Source organism: Manis javanica, chromosome 15 (genome assembly GCF_040802235.1).
Source record: "Manis javanica isolate MJ-LG chromosome 15, MJ_LKY, whole genome shotgun sequence".
Taxonomy (NCBI): Eukaryota; Metazoa; Chordata; class Mammalia; order Pholidota; family Manidae; genus Manis; species Manis javanica.
Genome location: NC_133170.1, coordinates 37,699,456 through 37,727,205, shown reverse-complemented (window position 1 = coordinate 37,727,205; position 27,750 = coordinate 37,699,456). Strand labels below are relative to the sequence as shown.

Sequence of the window (27,750 nt, the reverse complement as noted above, 5' to 3'; positions counted from 1 at the left end):
TGTTTTGTTCACTATACCCTAGCACAGAATATTTAATATATGACTTAATAATATTTGAATAAATATTTGAATGAACACATGAACAATATGCCAGTGGTAAGATGTGCAATTACAAAAATACAAGAGAGTAACAGGCCTAAAGTGACTAGCAGTAGAGCGCAATATTTCAGTAGGATGACCTGAAAGTGTCTATGAAGTGACACCCAGACCTGAGGGAAATGGGGGAATGAGTTACATCCGACCAACAACTGCCTGTTTTTACTTCAAGGAACTCAGTTTTTCTTTGGGAATATGGAAAGAATTTAATATTTAATATTTTTCCTGTTTCTAGCTCTTTAGCTTTAATAGGGATGCAAGAGCAGTTATACTAAGATTAATAACTTCTTAACTTTCTATGTAAGTAGAGTATTTGATTCTGTGTGCAGCCATCTGAACTAGTTTCCCATGGTGCTTACCGAGTTAGGTCCGGCTCCGGGAGAGGAGTGGACAGCAGCTGATTGAGATACACCCCCATCTGCAGACAGCTCTGCCACTGACAGAAGACGTGAGCTGCATCTAACTCCAGCCTTGGGCCTGGCTGCGCCTGCTCCTTCACTCTCTGGAACTCTTCATACAGCATCTTAGCGCCGCTGTTCTCCCGCAGAACTTCCTTCTCTAGACAAAGAAACAAGCCAAGGGCAGTACTTCCAAAACCATTGTATCAGCCTGTAATTTTCTCAATATATAAAGCTTCAAGTTCCATAAAGATTAGTTTAAGTAACCAAAACGCTTTTCTCTTCTGGCTCTTTACTATTTGAACATCAGTGTAAAAGCCTTGCTGTATAAACTGAAATGCCTTTTTAATGAAAACTTTATTCAACCCCAAATTAATTTTTTCCCTAAGATGGCTCTTCCTATCTGACCTTAAATATACTTGCATCTGAATTTTCCAAGCCCTAAATCTGTCTTTATGAAAAATATTAATTACTATTAAATATCATTCTCTTTACTGTTCTCTTCCATTAAACTTCCTTTCGTGGAGACCCTGATAATATAGTGCACTTAAACAGCCACGTGCTCAAAGCACATTTTAACTTCTGTCTTACTGAGGAAAACAAGCATATGACTCAAGGGAGAATGTGGCCAAGCATCAGCTTCTTCACATAGCAGAGGGTAAGGGGTAAGAGCTACAGCCCAAGGGAATGAAGAGTGCCGTGTGCTCGGCTGTAAACTGCTGAGGCTGTTCGAGCAGGGGCACGTGAAATGACATCTGGACCAACCTGAAAGTAATAAAAAGAAGGCCCACCTTTTACCAATTAGCGAGCAGCAAGGCACTGAGCCTGCCAGGGTTGCAGAGTCCACAATTCCTAAAAGAAAAGAAACAGACCCTTCACTTGCCCCTTCTGTTGGACTCAGGTAAAAACAGGATTATGCTCCGAGCATTTTCTTAAACTGTTTTTACTATTCAATGAAAGGAAATACCCTAAACTTGCATCTCAACCAGTGATGGGCCTTGTTTCCCATGAAGTTGCCTGTCATATAACAGTCCCTTTGACAGCTACACTCACCCTTGAGGTGTTGTGGGGTGTTTGCTGATTCATTTAACCTTTTTAAAAAGTAAATTCCAGGGCAGCACTACCCAACAGAAATTCCTGCAGTGATGGAACGGTCTACATCTGCGCTGTCCAGTACAGTAGCCTATGGCCTCATGTGGCTACTGAGCACTTGGAATGTGGCCAGCATCACTGTAAAGTCGAATTTTTAATTTAAAAGAGCCATATGTGGCTAACAGCTATTATATTAAACAGTAATTAGCTAATATGTTCTATTATTCTAGAGTGTGATAACATGTTTGGGTAAAGTGTTACATACAGCATTTACAATCTTCTGAAGACAGTGATACCATTAGAGAACTGAAGTGCTCTGATGCATCAACATTTCACCCACTATTTAAATGCAGATGAGATAGTGTCAAGGAGTATTTCTCTAAAAGAAATTGCTCTTTCTACAACCAATATTTACATACTAATTGAAGCTCACATCAGAAAAAAATGTAAAGAAACAGTGCAAGAGTGAATGCTTACTGCGGTTGTAGGTATTCGGAATTCTTACCCATGGGCAATTTTGAGTGCCATCTAGTGGCAATGTTGCTGCTGTTGTGACAGGGAAGGGGACACCGAGTGCAGCCGGCAGTCACATGTTGGACACAAACACTAGGGGCCACACAGCATGTAGGAGGCAGTATGATGAGTTGAGCCCTCCGGCACCAAGCCTGCTACATGGAAGTGCTCAAAGTATCCACCACTGAGTGAGCGGTATTTTGGTGCCTCCACTTCTAAGTTCTGATATAACTGATGGAGGTAAATGATCCAAGAGTATTCATTTAAACTTTTGGTTATAAGCAAGTAAAGTGCAAAAATATACTCCTGGAATTTCCAGATACCTACCAGAGCTGTAAATCATGGCATGCAAAGGCCCTGTCAGCATCCCCAGCAGTAAGGCTTGGACATGATGGAGCTTTGCCCTGGCCTCCATGTGCTGCAACCAGTAGCAACTGATAGCAATGGGCAACTTCAGTGTATCAGGGACAGGGTCCAGGATGTGCTGTTTCACCTTCAGTGTTTCTAACAGAAGTATCTGCCGTCTAGCCAAGGAGAGCTGAAAATATATATTAAACATCCTGCAAGTTATTTTGGGGAATATACTGTTTTTCTAATATGAACAGATTTTAATGCAAATGAAACTGCTCTGTCAGTCTCTTCCTGTGGAAAAAACAGGCCACACTCAAAGCATTTAGAGCACTAATAAGGTGCTTAGTAAATACAGTTCACAGAGTGTGGGTATATCAACTCCCGTGGAGGCTGGGGAGCATGGAGTGTGCACATCACTTAGGAATCTTGTTAAATATTCAATTCTCCAGCTCTACCTCCTAAATTTTGATTTAGTAAATCTGAGGGAAGCCCAGAAATCTGCATTTTAACTATTCTGTTTTGAGAAACAGATGTACACTCAACCCTTCCCTTACTTGCCAGTGAATATGTAGGCCCCACCTTCTCCGTGATGCCACTACTGATCACCTCTAGAAGAAAGCAGACTTAGATCATCTGCATCCTTTGTAGCATGTCATGCAGCTTCCGCTTGTTTGGGTCCTGTCTCATGCCCCTACCCAGCTCAGTGTCCTGTTGCCCGTGTTCTCCCACACAGGGACTGTCTTGGGTGGCTGCCTGTAGATGAGGGATACTCAAGGGAGACAAATATTTAAAGGACTGTCTGCATTGTGTTTGCAACAACAAATCACACTCACTTTCACTCCATGAAAAGAGGGTGCATTTCAAGTTAAGAGCAAGCAGAAGCTACGAGGGCTTTGGACTTACTGAGATAATTTTACCTTAATGAATCTTAAGACTTAAGAACTACAAGGACCTTACAAGTCAGACATTTCACAGGTAGGTAAATTAGGGCTATGGAAAGGGCATCTCCAGGGGGACTTTGTAGGATTTTAAAAGAAAAAAATAGTTGTATTCCTAGTGTCTGCACACAGCCAGAAAAAGATTTCTTTCTTGACTTTCTGGAAGAATGAGAGTCTGGCATATTTCTCAGCACCTAACACTTAGTTTTAGTCAACAGATGTGTTCACAGCCGAGAACGGAGTTGGTAACCTGAAATAAAACATGTCAAAATTGACAAAATAGTTAATATCATCAGTGCATGAGAACACTAAATACAATGATTTATAAGTAGATTTTAATTTAATACCTGACATTTTAAAAATGAGAAATATGCAATGTGTTTTACAGTATAATTAAACGCCCCATGGCAAGTATCATTAACTACTTATCTACTTATCTAAGTAAAACAAAAACTATTCTCCATAATCTCAACAGGTCGAAAAACACCAAGCAAAGCTAAGAAAGTAATGAATCCTTTTCTGACATACAATGCTTAAATTACTGAATTCTCTCACCAGGTTAATAGTTTTATGAACAAAGCAGAATCTGGGCTTTGAGTTCAGAGATGTTCAATCCTTCACTAACTGTACAGTCTTGGGCAGGTTTCTGAGCTTTCCTACAGTTAGTCTGATCACCTATCCATAAAATAAGCATTGTCATGACTTACACAGATGTTTCCTGGAACCTACATTTTTAGCCAAAGGGTGAACTATTCTGCTCACAGCCCTCAAATATGGTTAATTTTACCCTGTATGACCATTCCTTTCCCCTCCCCACCCAAGGGGAAGGACAGCACAAGCCTGCAGAAGAGGCTGCCACTGCGGGGCAGAGGTACTGGAGAGGCTGGTCTTGGCCCAGCTCTACTCCCCAGAATGATTCACTTCCATTTCCTTATGATTAACCTCTCACTGGTTGACCTAAGTGGCACTGTCCACTCCAACTAATAATTAAAATGGAAACCCTACCCTATGTGGTTGCTGTGGGAATTAAATAAGAGATTGTAGTTCCTGTTAAAACAGCTGGCAAAAAGCAGACAAGTATTATTACCAAATCATGTTAAGAAAAACAAAATGAACAGATAATGCCACAAAGTTTCTATACTTGTGCCTGCATTCTTCTTTGGAATCATATTTGCACTTGGTACCATTTAGAATTCTCATGGGCTAATTAGAACTGACAGCATTGAGCTAAATATGAAATTTATTAGTTTATGCTAAAGGAAAGCCAAATGATATCACTGCTCAGAGTCAAATTTCATCCTATTCTGAACACAGTAATAAAAACACTTGTTTCATCACTAAGGAGTACAATCAGCATGCTACACTCATTAAGTCAACTGGATTTTCATGTGGAAAAAGTGTCCTGAGCCCTATGTCACACCATACACAAAATAATCAGTTCTATATAGATAGTCGATCTAAATGTGAAAGGCAAAAAAAATTCTCATGACCTTGGAGTAGGCAGTAATTTAAGTAGGTCACAAAAGTGATAACCATAAATGATAAATATTTAAATTACACTGTATTAAGGACTTCTGTTCATCAAAACATACTAGAGTGAACACACAGCCCTCAGAATGGGAGAGGCTAGTCACAGTACATGTTATTTGAAAAAGGACCTGTACACAGAAATAGACAGGAAAACAAAAGAAAAACGAGCAAGACTTTGAACAGAAACTATGTAACAGAATATCCAAACAGCCAATGAACACATGAAAAGGTGTTCAAATAGGTCATTAGAGAAATGCAAATTAACACCTACCAAATTGGCTAAAATGATGCCACTACAAAACCATCAGAGGAGCTAAAAGTTTTTAAAGGGATAGAAAATACCAAGTATTGGCAAGGGGGTAAAGTAAGAAGTACACGCTTAAGTTGCTGGTGGGAACATTTAATTAGTAAAATCACTTTGCAAGACCATTTAGTAGCAAATTCTAAGCTCAACATGTGTGTATCTTATGACCCTGCAATTCCACTGGTATATATGCAGTAAAAATTTGTCCATATTTTTACAAATGATGTGCACTAGAATGTTCATAGCCCTATTCATAACAGCCCAAACTGCAAACTACCCAAATACCTATCAGCTATAAAATGGCAGAGTTGATTGTGGTAATATTCCGACAATGTAGTAATATACAGCAATGACAAATGACCTACCACATTACTCAGAGGATGAATCAATCTCACAAGCATCATGTTGAATAAAAGAAGCCACATGCAAGAATTCATAACTGTACAGTTGCATTTTTATAAAGTATAAAAGCAGTTAAAACTATTCAATGTTGGTAGAGCTGAGGATAGCAATAACAGGGAGGAGCACAGGTGACTAGAACCAGATGATGGCGACAGCTTCTGGAGTGCTGGAGTCTTCATCTGGGTGCTCTTTTACAGGGAAGTGTGGAGTTAGTGAAAATTCATCAAGCTATATGATTATTTGTGCACTCTGCTACAGGTACATACTCGGAGGGATGAATTGCAAAGAGGTAAGAGGAAACTTAGGGGACAGTGAATACATTATTTTAATTGCAGGAGAGATTCACATATGTAAACATCAAAACTCATCAAAGTGCAAACTTCAAATAAGGGCACTTAGTTATACATTAATAATTTCTCAAAAAGCCATAAAAACACTCCAACATACCACCATTTATATTGTGAGTAGAAATGTAATTTCAGCAAAACATCATCCTTTAGAATGTTACTAATATAAATTTTATTCGTGTGTATAAAGTTTTAATAAATCCCTTCTCTTTGGAATTTGACCTATACTCAACTTTCTAGTTCTGTGAGCCTGGAAACATGATAAAGTTATCTATGTTGGTTGGCATGATAAAGATGACTTGTAAAACTGCATCTAGATTTGAACTATAGATAGACTGTAAATATTCGATGAGGACACTGTATCATAGGACAGTGACTTGTAATTTGCCATATCCCTTGGGGGGTTTGGGAAGCTATGTCTATGGAATTGTTACAAGACTGGATCCTGTGGGGAAGGAGGCTGTGTGAAAGAACTTTCTCTTTCTTTGAGATATAATTCACATGTCAAAAAATTCACCCTTTGTAAGTGGTTTTAGCATATTTATAAGCTTGTGTGACATCACTAATTAGAGCATATCATCACCCCAAAAAACCCTGTTCCATTAGCAATCCGTCCCCATTGCCAAGGAGGCTCTGGTACCCATCCAATGTGAATCTTATTTCCTCCTGCCTGAATTATCACTAATGGGGAGCTGTGTAGGCCAGGATTGGAATTACTGACATTGTGGGCCAGATAACTCTCTGTTGTTGGGGGCTGTCCTGTGCATTGTTAAGATGTTTAGCAGCATCCCCAGCCTCTCCCCAGTAACACACCAGTAGCAACCTGCCCCCCCAACTGCCCAATCAGTGACAATCAGAGGTGTCTCCAAACATTGCCAAATGTCCCCACGGAGGTAAAACCACCTCCCATGGAGAGCCAGAGGGTGTAGATGGCTGCAGCTCTCCATCTTTGAGTAGACTGCCACCAATAGCAGCCTAGGACAGTCTTGCGAGCTTGAATATTTAATTGGATCTAAGAAAATCTCCAATGGGCATTACGATTGGTATTATAAATTTATTTGTATTTGATTTGTAAATTTTATTGTTAGCATAAGCAGTTCTGCATCTATTTTTAATTTTTAATATATTTTTGTAGTATTATAAAAAACTAAACATTGGATCCACAAGAATTTTTTTGCTTAGAAGAGGGGATTGGTCTGAGTGTTATTCAGGTTTAAGCAACACTGAGTTTGACTGAGGGTAATGTTTTCAATATCAAACTAAGCAAATCACCACCATGTCATAAACCTAAAGCCTAAAACAAGGTCTTCATCAATAAAAATGAAAAATTGGATCCAAGCATCAGTATTAATCTGTTAATTGACATCTGATGCAGTCTGAGATGTTAATTATGCCTATGATCAATGCCTACATGCACACTTTTTTTTTGCAGCTCAAATTTTTCCTTTTCCTTTTTTTGAACCACATAACCCCATTCTTTGGTAGCAAGTATCAACAGCAGTGTAATAACTGCAAAGATAACACAGACTATTGAGGTGTAAATGGCAGATTTGGAACTAAAAGATCTAGGTTTGAGTCCAACCATGGATACTCCCCAGCTGAAGTATGACATAGTCACCTACTTTGGTCCTGGTTTTCTCAGCTATGTAATAGTGGCAAAAGAGCGACCAACCTGTTTATTATATATACAGAGAATATACATGAAAGCACTTTGTAACCTGTATAGTGCTTTATAAAAATTACATTAGTATCACAACACTTACCTCAGTCAATTGGTTCAAGTCAGAATGATCCTTGGGCAGTTCTACTGCATCAACAATTGATGTTTTGATATTTTTATTAATCCTTTCCACTTCACTGAAAGCTAGAGGCTGAGGAGGCGATGCATTCCAGGAAATGTTTTCCAGATGTGGAGAAGCATTCAAAAGCAGCCCATAGATGATTTGTCGGATGGGCAGAGAGATTCTGTGGGCATTTGGACGTTGCATGTTTTCCACCTGTGTGTGAAGAATGGTCCGTCTTAGCACCAAAGCATCGCTGATGAAAGGAGACAGCTGGCCTTTGGCCAAAGCCACTAGTACCCATTCTGGTAAACCCAGATTCAGGGCATCTGGACAGGCATAAGTGCCATACTGGAAGAAGTCCTGCAGCTTCACCTGGGACTGCTGGTATTCTTCCATGGAACAGCACAGAAGTTCCTTAACATTTTCTTGATCCTTTTTTGGGAGATACTTCAGAACATTGTCTAGTGCTTCAGTAGGGTCAGCAAAATGAGACAGCCAATTCAGAAGTCCCAGAATTCGGTGGTGTCTTCTCCTCTTAGAACTGGTACCTCCAAGAGGAAGACGTACTTTACTTAAGAATGTCTCCACGACGGGCAGATTAACATGGTCATTTCCACACAGCACAGCAAAGAGAGGTAGTAGAGCTTTATTCATATTGCTGAAGTGGCGGCAGAGTGCATCAAGGGAAAAGCATTTGGCTGGAATATAGTAGTCTTGTGTGCCCTTAATAGTGTTCATGTTTCTCCACTGAAAGCTATTCAATGGACAAAACCCAATTTTCAGGTCAAAAATGCAAAAGTCACTATCTGATGATAACACAGGACAATTCCAGTAATTAGCCAATGTCATAATGTCCCGATCTGCTTCTGAAAAGCACTGGACAAAACACACCTGCAGCTTGATCAAAACCTGAATGAATACTTCCCGAATGAGTAAGGGGCATACGTACCCACCCCCACCAACAGAAAGGGAATGGGCCATCTGGATCTTCTCTCTAGCTCGATCCTTTAATGTTGTAAGCTTTTTATCTGAAATGTCACATCCACCATCTAATACAACATATGGACATATATTACAAGCAAACAGTGATTCAAAGAATTTTTGTACAACATCTGCAAAAGAATCATAGTCCCCTCCATACTGAAGCTCCAAGTTTGAATTGAAGCAAAGGCAGTGGAAGAGTGCATAGCCATCAATGATGATTTTTGTGTCTTGCAGCTTCAAATCAGTGAAGAACTCATTACTATGATCCTCCACAAAACTCATAAGTCCTCGGATACCCATGATGACTATCTGAAGAACTGCCTGTTTAAAACAACAGACACACTTTCAACTGATGCTGGTTATAGGAACCAAGTCATTGTTTCCAGTACATTCAGATTGATGATAATGTTATAAAGAGTTTTTTAAACAGCACATACTTGGTGTCAGCATCTCTATTCTTACCTAGATCCCCAGGCAACACCAGCTATTCATTCTCTTTTCTCTATGTGTTATAAGGCACACACTCTGGTTTCATGAAGTCTGATCTTTGGATAGGGATGGAGGCTGCTGCTGATTCTGAAGGAAAATCAGTTTAAGTTCATCACTGACATACTAATAAAGAACTAGAATTTGAAATTGAGACAGATATCAGTCACCACCTTACAACACAGAATATTTTTCTGGGGTCCAAGTAAAAAGTCCTAAGCTATAAAAATGATTTCCTTCTCAATCTCATTACTAATAAATCAGAAAGAACTGGGCTTAGTTAACTAAAGTATGCAGGGTCGATGACATAGATCCAGCTTTTCTTTTCTGATACCATCAGAGTTTGGGAACTACTGGTCATCTGGGAAGATGAAGCAGATGCAGTATTACTAGTGTTTCCTTTGGCCTCAGGCTCCAACACAACTCAGTATAGCACCGTTACTGATTCTGTCTGTATTTAAATGGTGAGACTTTGTTAAGCATGGATTTTGTTTCTGCATTATTTAGATTTTTTAAGGTGTTGCACTAAAGTTTACCTTGATTACAGTTTTGGGTGTCCCCTTGCACTTCACGTCTTGGCCACATCTATGTGAGCAGTATGGTACTATTCTGAACACTACTTGTATCTGTACACCTGTCGTGTGTCCTGCAGAGCTTACACCAGCAGACTGCCAGTTCACCCTAGCAAAATACAGACCTCACAGAGTGGCTGGTCAACCAGTGCACACTGGGACGTGAGATGCATGAGCAGCTGGAGCCATGTGCTCACACAGGCGCTCACACACGAGCGCTCACACAGGTGCTCACTCACAGGCACACACTCATGGGCCCTCACTCACAGGCTCTGACACACAGGCCCTCACGGGCGCTCATACACGGATCCTCACTCACGGGCGCTCACACACTGATCCTCACAAGCGCTCACTCACGGGCCCTCACGCATTGGCGCTCACACACACACCCTCACACACGGGCACTCACTCACGGGCGGTCACTCACAAGCGCTCACTCAAAGGCTCTCACACCCGGGCGCTCACTCACGGGCGCTCACTCAAAGGCCCTCATTCACAGGCGCTCACTCACGGGCCCTCACAGGCGCTCACGCACAGGCGCTCACACACAAGCGCTCACTCACAGGCCCGCACACACGGTCGCTCACTCACAGGCACTCATACACAGGTCCTCAGAAGACCTCATCGCCCGGGCCCGCGGCACACCCCACCTACCTTACCCCAACCTCCAGCCGGCAACCCTCCACAGGAGCTCGAAAGAGCGAGCAGAACCGGAAGCTCGGCGCGCTCGGCGGACCGGAAGTCCCCCGTAAGGCATCCCGGGGAAGCCGGCTCAGGGAGGCCAATGGCGACGGGCTGCGCCGGTGGTAGATGCTTCGGACCAGAGGCACCAGGTCGCTGAAGAAGGCCGGCAATACCCGCCGAAACAGTTGCGGTCGCGTTAGAGAAGCGGGACCCGCGGGCCCGCCGCCGTCCTCACCCAGTCGGGTCGCCCAGACTTCCGCCCGACGCAGCGAAAGCCGCGTCTCCCAGCATGCCCCGCGCCGTCTCCCCGGCAACAGCGCCACAGCCTTTCCGCCTCGGGTCCGCACGTACTCGACGGTGTTTCGGGTGGACTCGCGAGTCCGGAGCGCGAATGTTGCCGGGGCCCCGTCCGTAAATGTTAACCTGTTTGGTCTCAGTGCAAACCCTGTAAAAACTTGAGGCTAGAGACGGCTGCCCTATCTTCAGGCTAAGGCTTCCCCTTGGAGGTTGGATCCCTGCTGGCGTCATTGCCGCCGGGTCTCGTTCACTGTTCGGGGAAGAGCGCCGCTGGGCTCGGACGGGGAGAGACGCGCTCTTCTTGCTCTCTGCCCCGCCAAGCGTCAGTTCGTGCGGCGAGGTCGCTGCCCGCCTCTCAGGGCTTCAGAAACCTTGCAGGTCTTCTCTGCGCGCCACCCCTCCGCCCGCGCTTTCCCCCTCGGGAAGCAGCGTGTGCTGGGCGCCCAGGGCACAAAGATCAGGTGTGTTCGGCCCAGCCCCTCGGAGGTGGCCCAGCTGACGCTGGCGAGCGGAGCGGTGCCTCCTGCACGGCGGCCGACAGCGCCGTGCGCGCACAGGGCCGCACGGGCTCAAAGGCCGGGCTGTGGGGCTCGAGCCTCAGGACCGGGGCCCGAGGTGCTCCGTGTCCTCAGCCCGCTGCCTCCACGCTGCTGGAGGAAACACCCACTTCCAGTAGCAGCCGCCGGGAACTGGACTTCTCAGAACTATTCTGCCTCCTTTGCTAAACAGGAAGCTTTATGTTATCTATAAAACAGAGAATTATTGGGTGATCTACGAAGCGTCCTTTCAAGTTGCAGAGGCTTTGAGCCTATACGTTTTCTTTAACAGCTTAATTTGGTCAGAAAACATCACTTTTATGCGAGGAGAGGCCTGTTCTCCAGGGGTTTTTTTCAGGAGTAGATTTCACTAATATTTTCTGTGATTTTGATAATCCCATACAATTTTTTATTTATTCAGGGATTTTGAAGCATGAGCCCCAGCTCCGAAATTCCAGCCCAGTCAGTGCTCATGGTGTTTTAGTGTCGTCATAAGCACACAGATGCTTAGTGATTTGGTGCCTCCTCTTCGCTCCTCTTTCTTCCCTCTGGCATTGGGTGAAACCTAACTGATAAATTCATTATTTCAAGAAGGCAAATGCCATACATGGATATTTACTTATGTTCTATTCTGAGGATCTTTGTAACTGCAACCACCATGTGAAGCCGAGTTGACCATGTACTTGAAACTACACAGATGGCATCTTGTTTTATCATTACAATAGGTTTTGTCTTATAGCTTATAAATTGTTGAATATGGAAACCTGACTCCAAGGCATAGAGAGCCTTCAATTTAAAATTATGTTTTCATATCGATTTAAAACAAAACCCACTTTTCATGATTACTAACAAACATTTTACATTTTGATGAAATAAAATTGACTTTACCATGCGTATACTCATGTAAAATACTCCTGCTTTTCATAATTCTGCTATATACTTTATAGCTCAAGGATTTGCAGGTTTACCTATAACACATTTATGTTCAGCTAGTATTAAAATGCAATTTTAGGTTTGAACCGAATATGACACTTTTTGTTTCCAATCCAGGGAGATTACTCTGTACTGTGTGCATAACAGAAACTACAGAAACTGGGTCAGAATATACTTAGAATGGGAATAAAATCCATTCCGAATCCTCTTCACATCTATTCCAATAAATGCAAATGTCATGGTTTAAAGTCTACAGAAAAAAAAATGTAAGGAAAGTAACATCATGGTGTTTCTGGTTTAATCCCAACTTGCTCTTTGTTTAACCAAAATAGATAAAAAGCAGAAGAAAGGATTACACAAAGCTTGATGCCAATGTACAGATTTAGGGAAATGGTAATGTTCTTATATTTGGATCGTCTTTAAAAAGTAGGTGGTGAGTATGAATTGTAAACTGATTGTTGATTAGAAAACATATTCATGTCAGAACTTTGGGAAAACTTAACTGTAACTCAATTTTGCCAAACTTCCCTATGAGGAAAGGCTCTCTTCCCATGAAAAGACTGCCTTTATTGGAATCTGCAGTATTTCTACCCTTTAACATTTTTCTCTCAAATCATTAACCAGTATGGTGTCATTCAGTCCACTAATCAAGGTGCAGGTATCACTGTCAAAAATTTACACTTCTTTTTAGGAATAGTGCAGCATCGTTTAGACCTTGTCTCTGGACTTTTCATCTTCAAGGTATTGACCCACACTACTTGGATGAATCTGATCATCTCCCAGGAGACTTGAATGTTGAGTTTCTATAAGTAAACCAGTTCTTTCTTGTTTGAAGCAGTGCTGAAATTCCAAGAAGCTGCTAAGTGTGTGAGTGGATCAATAGCCATTTCTACTTATCCAAAGACCTTGATTGCAAGAAGATACGCGCTTCAACAGAAACTTGGCAGTGGAAGTTTTGGAACTGTCTATCTGATTTCAGACAAAGAAGCCAAACAAGGAGAGGAATTGTGAGTAAAAAATACTTCATAAAGATCTGGAGTTGGCTGCCCTATGTGCAGCTCTTAGCTGATTAAGAATATGCATTAAAGAAAGAATTTAGTAAGAGAAAATATCCTTGGATAGTGTCTTCTGATAAGATTTGTAAAGGCATTTCAGCAGGTGAGTAAAGTACTCAAATGACCTAGAGAAGGAAATGGGGTAGATGATGAGAAAATAAGATTTTCATGCAAAGCAGAATCATAACTACAATACTGCTTGCACTTAACTTGATTGGGACTTCTTGAATGAGAAAATAATTGTTTATACTGACTGCAATTTTAGAATAGTAATTCTCATTTGAGATGAATAGGTTTTACTAAAGAAAATGTGGTCTTTTCTTTGGCTTTTTTCTGTGGAAGAGTTTTTCGAAGTCTGTAGTCATGCAGCCCTCAAATTAGATATTTAAACCAAACAGGCTCCCATCTAAAATTAGCTTACATCAGTGACACTCTTGTTATTACTTCCTTTACTTTGATTTTGATTAGACCCTATAAACTTTGATGGTAGAGAAAAATCCTTAATGCTATAGGTCTCTTACAAAAAGGATAAATCTTCATTTTTAGCTGAAAGTGTTTGAATTTGCTGCACTGAAAAGTTAGTTGGAACTGAAGTTAGGATAAGAAACTTGTACCTCAGAAACACAGGAGAAGGAGAAAGCAGAAGGAAGAATGACCTAAGAAATCAACCCTTAACTCCAGAAGATTCCCATCCCATAATCTGTCCTTTTATTCAGGGATTTTTGAGGGTATTCTAAATTTTTCCAGCTTTTGCCCATTGGATAGGTAAGTGTGATTTAAAATCAGTGGGATAAACTCTTTTCTACTTCTACATATTATGTCATAGGACTTATAAAGGTAAATGTTATTGATGCTACTATTTTAAGAATCAACCTTTTAAATGGTCTCAATATCCAGAATTATAAAAAGTGGTTATCTAGAATTCATGGTTTTCAATAAATTCCTACACACAGGATAGTGGCAGTGCTGGCACTTCTCTAGTGCCCTTAAAACATGCCTTATGACTCCTACCAAAAATAATTTTTTTCCCATAAATCCTAAAGGTAGTCTTTGAGGCGTTTAGAACAGAATGTCAAATTTCTGAAATTTACTAGAGAACCTTTAAGGAAACATTGCGAGTGAGACCCTTGTGAACACCACACTGTAATGACCATTTGGTTTCTTCAACTAATGAGGAATATGAAGAGTTTTAAGAGAATTCACAGGAAGTCTAGAAAGTAGATTAAAAGGATGTAAAGTAAGATGTATGAAGACCAAATTTGAGACGATGTAGTGATGTGTAGTGTGTGTGTGAATGGGAAGAGAGAGAGAATGAGAATAAGAATGAGAGGAAAGAGGCTGCTGGTTGGTTGGGAAGTGATTTGTCAGTGGCTCTTCCTGTACCTGAACTTGTGACTTGAAGTCACATCTTAAAACATGTAACTTGAGCTGAAGATGGCCAGTGAAGCTTAGGTGTGTGGAATGAATCCAGTATTGAGGATAGTTGACAAATCATTTGATACCAGAACGTCTAATCTAGAATCTCTCAGAAAGGAAACATTTTTCTTCAGAATCTGTACAATATATTACATACTGCCGACCTTCAAATAGATGTGTTTTGTTTAGCCCCCATAGTGTTTCTTTTTAGATCTAAATAAGTTGCCAGTATTTAAAAGTGGGCAGCTCTCAAAGAAATTGAGCATTTCATCTTCTCTTGACAAAATCACAAAAGTTGGTAACTTTTGTTAACATCACTGCCTGTGTAGCTAGTATGGCTGGACCTGGGTAGCAGCTGCCCCCTTCAAACAGACCCTACATGCTCCAGTTAGCCACATGCCTGCCACTCCTGTCTCTTACACCCAACAGTATCATGCCTTCCCACATCCCTACCTTTGTAGACATTTGATTTTAGAATTCTTTGCTAAAATCATGAAGAATCATGGATATGGTTTCCTCACAAAATCCTTGAATGCTAAAAGGAAGGCAGTGTATTGTCATGGTTAAGACCTCAGGCTTTGGAGGTGAACAGTTCAAGAAGTAAAGCCAGTCTTGTTCTTAAATTGTGAAGTTAAGGATAGCTGGTTCCTAATCTGAGCTTCAGTTTTCTTATCTGCAAAATGGATATAAGTGTAAAGGAAGGCAGAGAGCATCTAGAGTCAGGAAAAAGGACTAATAACACTTAACCTGACTGCCTAGAGCGAGAGCCACCCAGTTTTTGTATAAACTACCCGAGGCTAAGCTTAGAAATGCGCCTGCTTTAAGTTAGATAACTAGAAGTGGGCAGCAGCCTGGGGACAAAATCCGTGATAAGTCACGTAGACATGCTTGGGTAAGCAAGAGATAACAGTTGAAGTGGTCAGGCAACTGACATGTTCCCTAAAAAGGCTACAATGTTTCCCATTGGTTACAATATAGAATGTGCTTTAAAATTACTGGTTGTAGAAATGTGTGGGCTTCGGTGTAACGGCTGTGAAAATCCTATATAAGTAATACCTAAAGTTGCCTAGAGGTCGGCAGCTCGGACTCGGCCTGCGTGTTAGGGGAGGTGCTATTGGCCCCAGCTTGCTGGCTGAATAAAGACTTTGCTTGGATTTACATCTCCGTGTCCGTGGCTTGTTCTCTGGGGAAACCCCAGAGTCCTGGACCCTAACATTCTGGGGGCTCGTCCGGGATCCGAGCAGCTTCCCTGAGAACAAAGGATGGCTGGAGGCAAGGTCTAATTGTCCGGACGGGGTAGTATAATCCGAGGGTCGCCCCCTCATGTCTGCATAAATCCATTATAAAGTGGGAGTCGCCATCCCGTGTATGGTCTCGGGTTAGTGACCCCGAGTGAGAAAGTCCGGGTTGGTAGTCCCGGCCCCCAGGTTAGTGACCCTGGGTGAAGTCCAGGTAACCAATCCTGACCCTAGGGTCCGAGTGACTCAGCCTTAGGAAGGCAAGTCCAATCGGCAGGAACCTGATGCCCAAGGAGGAAGAAATCGAGCTCATCACCCTGAGGCAGTCCAAGTGGATGCCTTTCGAGAGAATCACGAGAGTTTTTGAGGATCCTGAAAGTGGTGAGTGTGGTGCGCACCAGAGTGAGAGAAGGACCGGTCCGAGCGAATGCGATCAGATGTGGTGTGTGTGCTTAGTGTTATCATTGATTGTTTTATTGTGTTTTGGTTTCGGTCTATATTTCTTTCTGCGCTTTTCATTGTAAGTTTCCCTATTCTAAGGTTTTCCTGTTCTTTCCGTTCCTCCTTTCTGCCACTAAATCATTCCCCGCGGGCACGGGTCAGGCAATTAAGAGCCATTAGGGTGCCTGCCACTAGAAGACTCCCGTGACAGGATAAGGGGTCACAGCCGCGAATCCCAGATGAATTCGCATCCCCCGCAGAAGAAAAAACTGTGCAACAACAGGCACCTGTTCACAAGCATATACACCAGTCATCTTGTTAGAGTGGCATCTCTATCTTTCGCCTTTGCCTTCCTCGTATTTTTCACTATGGGCCAGACTCAGGTTACTCCTAAAGGTCTGATCCTTTCCCATTTCCCGAAGGTCAAGGAACGGGCCTTAAATTGGGCCTCGGCATCAAGAAAAGTAAGCTCTACACCTTCTGCTCGGCCAAGTGGCCTTCCTTTGGAGTAGGCTAGCCAATCCAGGGGTCTCTTTCCCTGGACCTTATTGGCAAAGTCAAAGACATTATCTCCCGACCAAACCCTGGGGGCCACCCTGACCAACTCCCCTATATCCTGGTCTGGGAAAATCTAGCCAAGAATTCTCCATCCTGGCTGATGCCCTTTTCGGTGGGGAAACCTCACCCCAACCCACTAAAGACCTCTGCCCTAGTTGCTCAGGAAAATTTAAAGCCCTCTGATCACAGGGCCAAAAACCCGAGTGCGCCGCCTGTCCTCCCTGACAGTTCTCCTCTCTACCCCCTTCTGTCGGTTGAGCGGCCACCCCCATATGCGGCTTCATGGGAGAGAGGGGGTGAAGCTGCCGAGGGGGTAGAAAATGAAGTTAGAGAGCCCAGTGGGGACCAGGTGGCTGCAGCTTCTCCAGACTCTTCAGTAAGAGAAGGCAAGAGGCCAGGGAGGGTGGGAAGAATGCAGTTAAGGCCTTGGGGGGCCAGGGAACAAGAAGGGGAGGCTCCCTCCTCCACCTCAGAAGGAGCAGTGCTGGTTCTGCCTGTGCGTGCCATCGGTGCAGGCATAGCTCAACAATATCAGTACTGGCCCTTTTCATCTAGTGACCTCTATAATTGGAAGACTCAGAACCCTCCCTTCTCGGAGGACCCCAAGTGTCTTACAGGTCTGGTGGAGTCCATTATGTTTACCCATCGTCCCACATGGGATGACTGCCAGCAATTGCTCCGCACTCTCTTCACGACAGAAGAGCAAGAGCGTATCCTCAATGAGGCCAAGAGAAATGTCCTCAGAGAGAATGGAAGACCCACTACCCTCCATCCAGCCCATCATCAACGAGGCATTCCCACTTACGTGCCCAGATTGGGACTTCAGGACTGCAGAAGGTAGAGAGCATCTCCGGGTCTACCGCCAGACGCTGATGACCGGTCTCTGGGCGGCCGCCAGACAGCCCACTAACCTGGCTAAGGTAAAAACTATTGTTCAGGGGGAAATGGAAAGCCCAGCCGCGTATCTGGAAAGGCTGTTTGACGCTTACAGGCAATATACCCCCATAAACCCAGAAGCAGAGGAACATAGATCAGCTGTAGTCCTCTCATTCATCAACCAGGCAGCCCCCGATATCCCGAGGAAACTCCACAAGTGGGAGGACCTGGGGGAGATCTCTATTAAAGAGATGCTGCAGCAAGCAGAGAAGGTCTTCAATGCTAGAGAAACTCCAGAAGACAGAGAGGAAAGGCTGAGGAAAGAGAAATGGGTAATGCAGGAGAAAAATAGGAAGGAAGACAGAGAATTTCAGAAGAGAGAGAACAAGAAGCAGAGGGAGGAGATGGCCAGGATATTCATGGCCGGGTTGAAGGAAAGCGCTAGACCACCTCAAAGAATGGGACCCCGCCAACCCCGACTAAGATGAGATCAATGTGCCCTGTGTAAGAGATATGGGCATTAGAAGAGGGAATGCCCCAAAAGGAGGGAACAAAGAGGAGGGAACCCTGTTAAGACCCTGCACCTAGGAGAGGGGAATTGACGGGGACAGGGCTTGACACCCCTCCCCGAGTCCTGGGTAACCCTGTGCATGGAGGGGACTCCCATTGAGTTCATAGTAGATACTAGGGCACAATATTCAGTTCTCAACCAGGCCCATGGTCCCCTGAACCCAGGACGCACAAGTATAGTCCAGGGAGCGACAGGATCCAAGAGATGTGGCTGAACCACTAGGAGAAAAGTGGACCAAGGAAGGCATCAGGTCTCTCACTCATTTCTGGTCGTACCTGAGAGCCCCGCACCATTGTTAGGCAGAGACTTACTAACCAAGGTCAAGGCGCGCATCCATTTTGAACCCGAAGAGATAAAGATCATGGACAAAGAAAGGCAGCCCCTACGACTGGCGCATGTGTTGACTCTGTCCCTGGCCGATGAACATCGTCTGTTTCAGGCAGATCTAGAAAAAAAAGGCCAAAGAGAAATAGACTCTTAGTTGCAAAAGTTCTCTTCTGCATGGGCCGAAACCAGAGGGATTGGTCTCACTAAACATCTACCCCCAGTGGTTGTTCAGCTCAAAGCTGTGGCTCTACCCATCTGAGTCCAGCAGTATCCAATGCCGGAAGAGGCTAGGAAAAAGATAGCACCCCATATCCACAGACTGTTGGAGACAAGAATCCTTAAAACCTGCTGATCTGCATGGAATACGCCCCTGCTTCCGGTAAGGAAGCCTAGTAGTAGAGATTACAGACTGGTGCAGGACTTATGAAAGGTCAATGAGAGGGTAGAAGACATCCACTCTACAGTGCCCAACCCTTATACCCTACTCAGCCACCTGCCACCCTCACATGTGTGGTATACTACTTTGGACCTGAAAGATGCCTTCTTCAGTATCCCACTCTCTGAAGTTAGTCAGCCTTCATTTGCTTTTGAGTGGCAAGAGCCAGGGGGAGGAAGAAAAGGGCAGCTTACCTGGACTAGACTGCCACAGGGCTTCAAGAACTCTCCCACCTTATTTAATGAAGCCCTAAGCCAGGACCTGGAGCCCTTTCACAGGGGCCAGCCCTGCGTGATGCCGCTGCAGTATGTAGATGACCTGTTGCTAGCCACAGAAACCTGCGAGGAGTGCAAAGAAACCACGAGGAACTTGCGGGCTAAACTAGGCAAACTGGGATATCGAGCCAGCGCCAAGAAAGCTCACATCTGTCAGAGGTCAGTGGTCTACCTGAGGTACAAAATATCTAATGGAGCCAGATGGCTAACGCAGGCCATAAAACAAACTATCCTGACTATCCCCATCCCTTCCTCACCCCGGGGAGTGATAGAATTTCTTGGCTCAGCCGGGTTCTGCAGGCTCTGGATTCCAGGGTACACCGAAATAGCCCGACTGCTATATGAGGCAACCAGAGAAGGGCCAGGCTGGAAATGGGATGAAGAACAACAGGAGGCCTTTGATAGACTGATAGAAGCCTTCCTCCGAGCCCCCACTCTATCTCTGCCAGACCCGGAAAAACTCTTCATCCTGTTTGTTGATGAAAGAAAAGGAGTGGCTAAAAGAGTCCTAGCTCAGCAGCTGGGCCCATAGAAGAGACCTGTGGCCTATTTGTCCAAGCAGCTAGACCCAGTAGCCTCCGGTTGGCCACCTTGTCTGTGTATCATAGCAACCATCGCTCTACTAGTAAAAGAGGCAGATAAGCTGACTTTTGGCCAGGACCTGAGAGTAACAGCCCCACATACGGTAGAGGGGATCCTCAGGCATCCTCCAGGAAAATGGATGACAAATGCAAGACTCACCCACTACCAAGGGCTCCTACTAGATTCTCCACGAATTGCCTGAATTGCCTTCTCTGACCTGGTGACCCTAAATCCTGCCACCCTTCTGCCAGACCCAGATTTGTCAACCCCCATCCACGATTGTAGAGACATCCTTTCCAAAATTATCCAGGTGCAAGCAGACCTGAAAGACACACCATTACCAAACTGTGAGCTAAATTAGTATACAGATGGGAGCAGCTTTGTGCAGGAGGGGGTCAGGAGAGCAGGGGCAGCAGCAGTAACCCACAAAGGAGAAGTTGTCTAGAGCGCAGCTCTGCCCCCCGGCACCTCAGCACAGAAGGCAGAACTTATTGCTCTCGCTGAGGCCCTGGAAAGAGCAGAAGGCAAGCGGGCCAACATCTACACAGATAGCAGGTATGCCTTTGGCACTGTCCATGTCCACGGTGCCATCTACTGAGAAAGAAGATTCTGTTCCGCGGAAGAGAAAGGACTGAGGAATCTGCAAGAAGTCCAAAGACTATTAGCCGCTATCGAAAAACCCAAAGCGGTAGCAGTTATACATGTACTGGGCCACCAATCAAAGAAGACACCTGAGGCCATCGGCAACAACCATGCTGATGCGGAAGCTAAGAGGGCAGCCCTCTTGGACTCCCTTGTACTTGCAGCCCTCGAAATACCCATACCTGAACTGCCCGCCCTGCCACCCAAACCTGAGTATTCCCCCCAGAATCTTGAGTAGATTAAGAAACAAGTATCGGGAGAAGTGTCTGGGGAAAGAAATTAGAGTAGAGACCAAGAAGATAGATTGATCCTGCCAGAAGTATTAAGACAGTACATGCTTGCTAATCTGCATAAGTCCACCCATCTAGGCTGGAAAAAGCTGCTCAGCCTTTTTCAGTCTGTGCAGTTGGTGTTTCCCCACCAGAATGAGGCAGCTCATCAGACCACGAAAGAATTCAGTAGCTGTGCAATGCTAAGACCAGCCCCAAGAGAGCTGCACCTGGCAGGTACCCAGGAAAGGGAGAGGGCTCCAGGGAGGAATTGGGAAATAGGCTTCACCGAAGTAAAACCAGAGAAGTATGGATATAAGTATTTGCTAGTTAGAGTAAATACCTTCTCTAGATGAGTAGAGGCTTTTCCAACCAAGCACGAGACCAGCCAGGTAGTAGCAAAAAAATTAATTGAAGAAATCATCCCCAGATATGAGATCCCTGAAGCCATAAGTTCCGATAATGGCCTGGTTTGCATTAGCAAAATCCTGCAAGGATTAGACCTGGCTTTGGGAGTAAATTGGAAGTTACATTGTGCTTATAACCCACAAAGCTCTGGGCAGGTAGAAAGAATGAATCAGACCCTGAAAGAGACCCTTTCTAAATTAGTATTAGAGACTGGTGGGGACTGGGTGACCCTCCTTCCCTTAGCCATCTTCTGCGCTCGGAACTCCCCCTATGTACATGGTTTAACTCCATTTGATATAATGTATGGGGCCCCTCCACCCATAATTCGGCGAGTGCAGCTTCCCGGTGCAGAGGACCCGGCCCCTGACTATCTGAATGTGTTGCAAGCTCTTGCTAAAGTGCAGCAGGAAATCTGGCCCCTGATCAGAGCATATTATGAGGGTGGGAGAATTCCAAGCCCGGAACATAGCATAGTCCCAGGGTTAGATACTCCCTCCAAGTTAGATAATCCTATGTGAGAAATAGTGCAGGCAGTAGCAGAGACCCTTAACCACACCACTTCCTCCCTCATCGATCCCTGTTAGCTATGCTACTCAAGTTCACCCCCCTTCTATGAGGCAATCGAGATGAATAGCTCCTACACTATCAGCAACTCCCATCCCACTTACTGGGACAGGAAACCGTGGGGACTTACGATCATTCAAGTTTCAGTCGCTGGTACATGTCTAAGCACAGTCCCGGCGGCCCAGAGCCAGTTATGCTCCTCCTATAATAACACCATGTGAGAGCAGGACAAGTAGATTATACCCTCCTCGGGCTGGTGGCTCTGCTCAAAGACAAGCCTCACTCCGGCCCTATCCACCTCTGTGTTCAATGCTAACAGTGAGTTTTGTGTGCTGGTGGCCATTCTACCTCACCTAATCTATCATTCTCATGAATCTCTCCTTTCTTATTGAGAAGAAAGGCCAAGCCCCCACCGAAGATGGAGGTTGTTACCGCCGTGACCATTGGGACCCTCTTCTCCCTAGAGATAGCAGAGGCAGGCACTGGGGTCACAGCCCTTGTAACTCGGGAAAAAGAGCTCACAGCCCTGAGGCTGGCAGTCGACAGGGACCTAGAACAACTCCGACAGTCAATATCAGACCTGGAGCAATCCCTCACCTCCTTGTCAGAGGTGGTCCTACAAAACCGAAGGAGCCTGGACCTCTTGTTCTTAAAGGAAGGTGGACTATGCGCAGCCCTAAAAGAAGAGTGCTGTTTCTATGTAGATAAGACAGGTGCAGTCAGAGATTCCTTAGCCAAACTAAAAAAAGATCTAGAGAGGCAGCGTAAAGAATATGAAAGCAGCGAAAGCTGGTTTGAGTCTTGGTTCAACCACAAGCCATGGTTTGCTACCCTCCTCTCGGCCGTTGCGGGGCCACTGGTCATCCTGCTGTTATTGCTTACAATCAGCCCGTGCATAATAAACAAGCTGCTTAAGTTTGTGCAAGAGAAGTTTGACACCGTCCAACTCCTGGTCCTTCACCAAAAATATCAAGCTCTAGATATCACTGCGGAAGATTCCTTAGTCTGATCTAGAAAAGGGGGGAAATGTAAAGGAGGGCAGAGAACATTGAGAGTCAGGAGAAAGGACTAATAACACTTAACCTGACTGCCTAGAGCGAGAGCCACCCAGTTTTTGTATAAACTACCCGAGGCTAAGCTTAGAAATGCGCCTGCTTTAAGTTAGATAACTAGAAGTGGGCAGCAGCCTGGGGACAAAATCCGTGATAAGTCACGTAGACATGCTTGGGTAAGCAAGAGATAACAATTGAAGCGGTCGGGCAACTGACATGTTCCCTAAAAAGGCTACAATGTTTCCCATTGGTTACAATATAGAATGTGCTTTAAAATTACTGGTTGTAGAAATGTGCGGGCTTCGGTGTAACGGCTGTGAAAATCCTATATAAGCAATACCTAAAGTTGCCTAGAGGTTGGCAGCTCGGACTCGGCCTGCGTGTCAGGGGAGATGCTGTCGGCCCCAGCTTGCTGGCTGAATAAAGACTTTGCTTGGATTTACATCTCCGTGTCCGTGGCTTGTTCTCTGGGGAAACCCCAGAGTCCTGGACCCTAACAAGATCTCATAGGATTTGTATTAAAGGTGAAATTCAGTATCTGTATATATATAAATATAAAATATCAAGATAAATAAATCTTGCATAGTAAAGGATATATATAATATATAAGTACATATGAGGCATATTTATAAATGAATTTATTTGTAAAGTATGTATAAAATATAAAATAAAATATAGATATCACATTGCCTTACATATATCACTAAGTAACAGTTGAGATTCATCTTATTTATAAACAATTTAAAGTAAAGGAATAATTAAAGGAAGCCTAATAAAACTGCAATTAGAACTCTATTAAATGGGAGTTTTTCTTTTATATTTCACTTTTAAGAGAGAAAAATCTCTCAAACAAAGCAATCTGATACCAGCCATGTGATTTTTGAAAATGTCTTAAAGATCTTTCTTGAGATGGTAACAATTCTCTTGTCATCTATTCTTATATTACTTACTGGCTATCCAAAATAAATTGGTCCTGAGAATGTTGACCTTTTAACTGGTTAAGAGCTACTCAGCACCTGTTATGTTCGATACACGTAGAGACAAGAAACTGAACTCATATTTTTTTAGATTCTTTCCCCAGAGCATTTACAGTTGAACCTGTGAGCAAAGCACATTAATTAGCACAACTCATTCTCCAAGCAGTTTGGCTAGATGAGGTTTTAAATTTTGTTTTGCATATAGGCCATCAATATAGGGAGCTAGTTAATGTTAGAGATGAGTAGAAAACTCATGCTTTTTAGAAAGATTTCTGTGTTATGAATCCTGTTCCCTTACTGGATCAGAGCAAATCTCGAATTGTTTTGCAGATACACACTTAAGCTTTTGAGATAATAAGATAAATGTATAATTCCTTTACAAACCAGATTATCCTTTGGTCTTCCTTGTTAAAGGAGTGACTTCAGTAAACCATGAGTTCTAGCTGGACTGAAGGACACTTATTACTAGCTCCCATGGATCTAGGTTCACATAATATGCATGTTTAGATTTAATCAAAGAGCTTGACAAAATGAAAGTTATACATGGTGCTTCCAACTTTTCCATCAGTGTTGCAATGCATCATTATGACACTTGGGGGCACCAGTCCACCACTGATATTTTTTTCATATCCTGTGAATTTGTGAAATTTAATTGCAGTGGAAGTACCAGGTCCCTTTACATATTTACTGACTTCCCGCATTAACTATCGATTAAAATAGTTGAAAACAAAAGCTACAAGTGTAGGATCTGAAGAATCAAAAGTTAGCATAAGTACAGCCATCTTAAGGCCTAAATACCACCCCCTAACCCAGAAGAAGCAAAATCATTAGAATCTTGAAAAACAAGTTAGTTAGCCTGTGTCAATTGTAGTGACCTTTCTGTGTCAATTGTAGTGACCTTTAGTTAGCTAACCGTAAATCAGTTAATCATACACGCCTAGCTTATCTTACTAGAACCACCCTAGACATTCCGTAGGTGATCTCATCTAATCAGACCCCAGGATGTGGCGCCAGCAAAAGATTTATGAGCCTATAGAAAAAACTCTGTATTGTGATTATGGAAAATTTTACCCCTTTTGAAAATACTATAAAACCTTCTGCCTTAGTGTGCTCGGGGTCCTCGTTGAGACCTGCTGCGACAGGCTGACTTGGACCCCAACTAGTTGGCTTCCGAATAAATTCCTCTTGCTTGTTGCATCAAGAAACGTCTTTGGTGAGTGATTTGGGGCGGCGCCTTCCTCAGGGGAATCCAACACAAGCATTACACTTGATTAATGTGTATTTGGAGAGAGTTTTTTTTGGCATAAATATTTGGCATTCCTTTTTTTTTAGTTATTACAGTAGAATAAAATTAAAATGAGTAGTAAATGAGATAGAAGTTTTTTATTATATTTTGCATCATGAATTAATAAAACAATATTCATAAAAAATAATTATAGAAATTCTGGCCTAGTTGATGTGAGGTTACGATAATGTTAACTCTATTCCTAAAGATTGTTCTAATTATTGTTCATAATTTTATATTTTTGTGTTAAGCTGTCAAGCATTTTTTTTTTAGCAAACCCACATGATTTTGATGAGCTAAGAAGTTACTTTGGCTCAGCATACAGCATGTAATTTAATAGATTAGCGATGTTAAGGAAGTAGGTTTACCCTAAGATACATGACTGTACATGATTAATTATGGCCACAGTTGCAGTGCATTTCAACATTCAAATTATAAGCACTGTTTGGTGGTTATGTCTTTTCAAAATAACTTTCATCAACTTAATATTCAGTGACATTATTATGCAGAGTTGATTTTCTGCTGTAGTCTTAGTTTGTCAGCTGTTCAGTATTTAATACAGTATATAGTATTTAATACAGTATATATGTATTAAGTCTTTGCTTTAGATTGAGCACCGGGGAGGAAGCCGAAGACAGGAAATAAAGCGTGGCTCTCAGGAGCTCCCAGAATTAACATACATGAAACAGCAAATAGAATGCTTACACATCTGGGTGGCAGACTGCTCTTAGAATGTGGCAGACTGTTCTTGGAGATGCTGGAAGCTACATGTGGTCATTATTTTACTAATCTCTGTGCAGCATCTAAGAGCTTCCATTTCTTTCCCCTTGGTCCTGTTCATGTGAATATCCACGTATTTCCCCCCGTTAACTGTACACATTGGCCTTTGCCTAAACATGGTCAATATGGTTAACATGGAAATGTTTTCTTGCTCCTCAGGGTATTTCTTACCAGTATCAAATGTCTATAGCATGAGTGAGTATTGGGAGTTAAATAGGAAAGACTGCCAAGTTCTTAGAGAAATGTCCTCAGGTCTACACATTGAGGTCCAGGCCTTTGACTCCTAGGAAAGCTCTTGGGTCTGTACTAGGTCCTTTTTTAAAGTCCTTACCAGTAAATTTCCTTCCCAGCCACTGAAACAAGGAGAGGCGGCTAAGAGTTTCTGCTAGAATTAGTCACACTGACAGCAGAGGAAAGTGGTCTTAGACCATTAAGGGAGGAGAAAAGTCTTATAGGGGCAATAACAATAATAAAAATCCACAACAGTCTGGGACCATAATTGTAAAGCAAAATAGCTCTCCTTAGCTTAGTTTTTCCTGAGAGCATCTCACATTTATAGCCCAGTTCCAAAGTGTTGTGTTGAGATATAATCACCAATGGGGATGGAGAAGAGGGACTCTAGGCCTTTGAAGGACAGAACCATGGTTAAGCCACCATATTAGGATCCAGTCCTAAGCTTTTCATCTTAATATACCTAGACATGGTCAGTCTTGGTGAGGGGCTTATGTTAACTAAATTCAGACAAGATAAATCTGTAAATCATCATGCCACTTCTTAATTCAGAGCATAGAGTGAATTGTATCTTTTTTCATGTGCCCTCCCACCATTTTCTGCTACAGGTTCTGGAGAAGCTGAATATCTAATCAAAAGTGAAAATACAACCAAAACAAAGTAGGTAGAACAATTAGACAGTTATTTGCTTAAGCCAGGTAAAGGAACTCTTCCTCATAAGAGAGAAAAACACTCCAAGTGACCACTTTTTTCTGGGAGCCCTCAGACCCAGTGTGTATCTCCTGAACAGTTCTAGATGCACATACATACAGTTACCCATAGTGTACCTACTTCTGCAATATTGAAAGTAATGTGGGTACATTTTACAAAAAGTTCAGGGGTGCATAAAACAGGAAAATAATCTATAATCCTGTCACCACCTGCTGATCTTCCCTATATGCACTGACTAATATTCAGCCGTCTAAGGGAACATACAGCACTGGTCACAGTGGTTGCTTCAGAGGTGAAGGATGAGGAGTGAAGGGGACTTACTTCTCACAGACCTCTTTTTGTACATTTGGAATTTTGTACCATGTGCAAGATTTTTTTTTAAACCTGCAAAATAAATACAAGTAAAAAAATCCAACAACTCATTTAGTCATTCAACAAATACCAATCATCATTTGCTGGTTCCTGCTCTCCAGGGATCTCGAGTTCTTAGTCATTCCTTCACCATTCTTCTGGTCACTGAGTGAAAGTGTTCTCCCACCCTTCTGCGTTCTCAACCTCGGCTGAACAGTAGAATTAACAGTATTGTAAACATTCACACGTTTGAGTTGTACCCCTCAAACATAGTTTTAATTGGGCCCCAACTGGATTTTTGAGAGCTTCCAGTGTAAGAATAGAAATAGGTTAGCATAAGAGTAGCCATCTTAAGGGCCTAGAAGCCATTTTCTGAGTGTGTGTGACTTAAAAAGAAAAACAGGAACTGGGTAAGGCCTAGAAAAACAAGTTAATCAATCATGAACACCGGAATAAGG

The 27,750-nt window shown here is 43.2% G+C and overlaps 3 protein-coding genes across 8 annotated transcripts in view; 2 read left to right on the top strand and 1 right to left on the bottom strand.

Annotated features, from left to right (window-relative positions):
• ATP2C1 (ATPase secretory pathway Ca2+ transporting 1) overlaps nt 1–988 on the top strand; it is a 182,301-nt gene extending 181,313 nt beyond the window's left edge. For all 6 annotated transcript variants that reach the window (XM_037009766.2, XM_037009767.2, XM_037009769.2 and 3 more), the window contains one exon: nt 464–988. In XM_037009766.2, coding sequence (XP_036865661.1) covers nt 464–559 — 96 coding nt within the window. In that variant the 3' untranslated portion in view covers nt 560–988. The remainder of the gene's footprint in view (nt 1–463) is intronic.
• On the bottom strand, nt 466–11,515 carry ASTE1 (asteroid homolog 1). Its single transcript, XM_073222624.1, has 6 exons — nt 10,452–11,515; nt 9,202–9,315; nt 7,735–9,060; nt 2,427–2,637; nt 1,286–1,346; nt 466–654 (listed from the first exon to the last, which is right to left on the bottom strand). Exons 3-6 carry the CDS (start codon nt 9,037–9,039, stop codon nt 621–623), a joined length of 1,611 nt encoding a protein of 536 aa, XP_073078725.1. The 5' UTR covers nt 9,040–9,060; nt 9,202–9,315; nt 10,452–11,515; the 3' UTR covers nt 466–620.
• Nucleotides 11,516–13,060: 1,545 nt separating this feature from the next.
• NEK11 (NIMA related kinase 11) overlaps nt 13,061–27,750 on the top strand; it is a gene marked incomplete at its 5' end in the record, with an annotated part of 387,736 nt that continues 373,046 nt past the window's right edge. Inside the window, 1 exon segment of the mRNA XM_073222396.1 lies at nt 13,061–13,254. Coding sequence (XP_073078497.1) covers nt 13,061–13,254 — 194 coding nt within the window.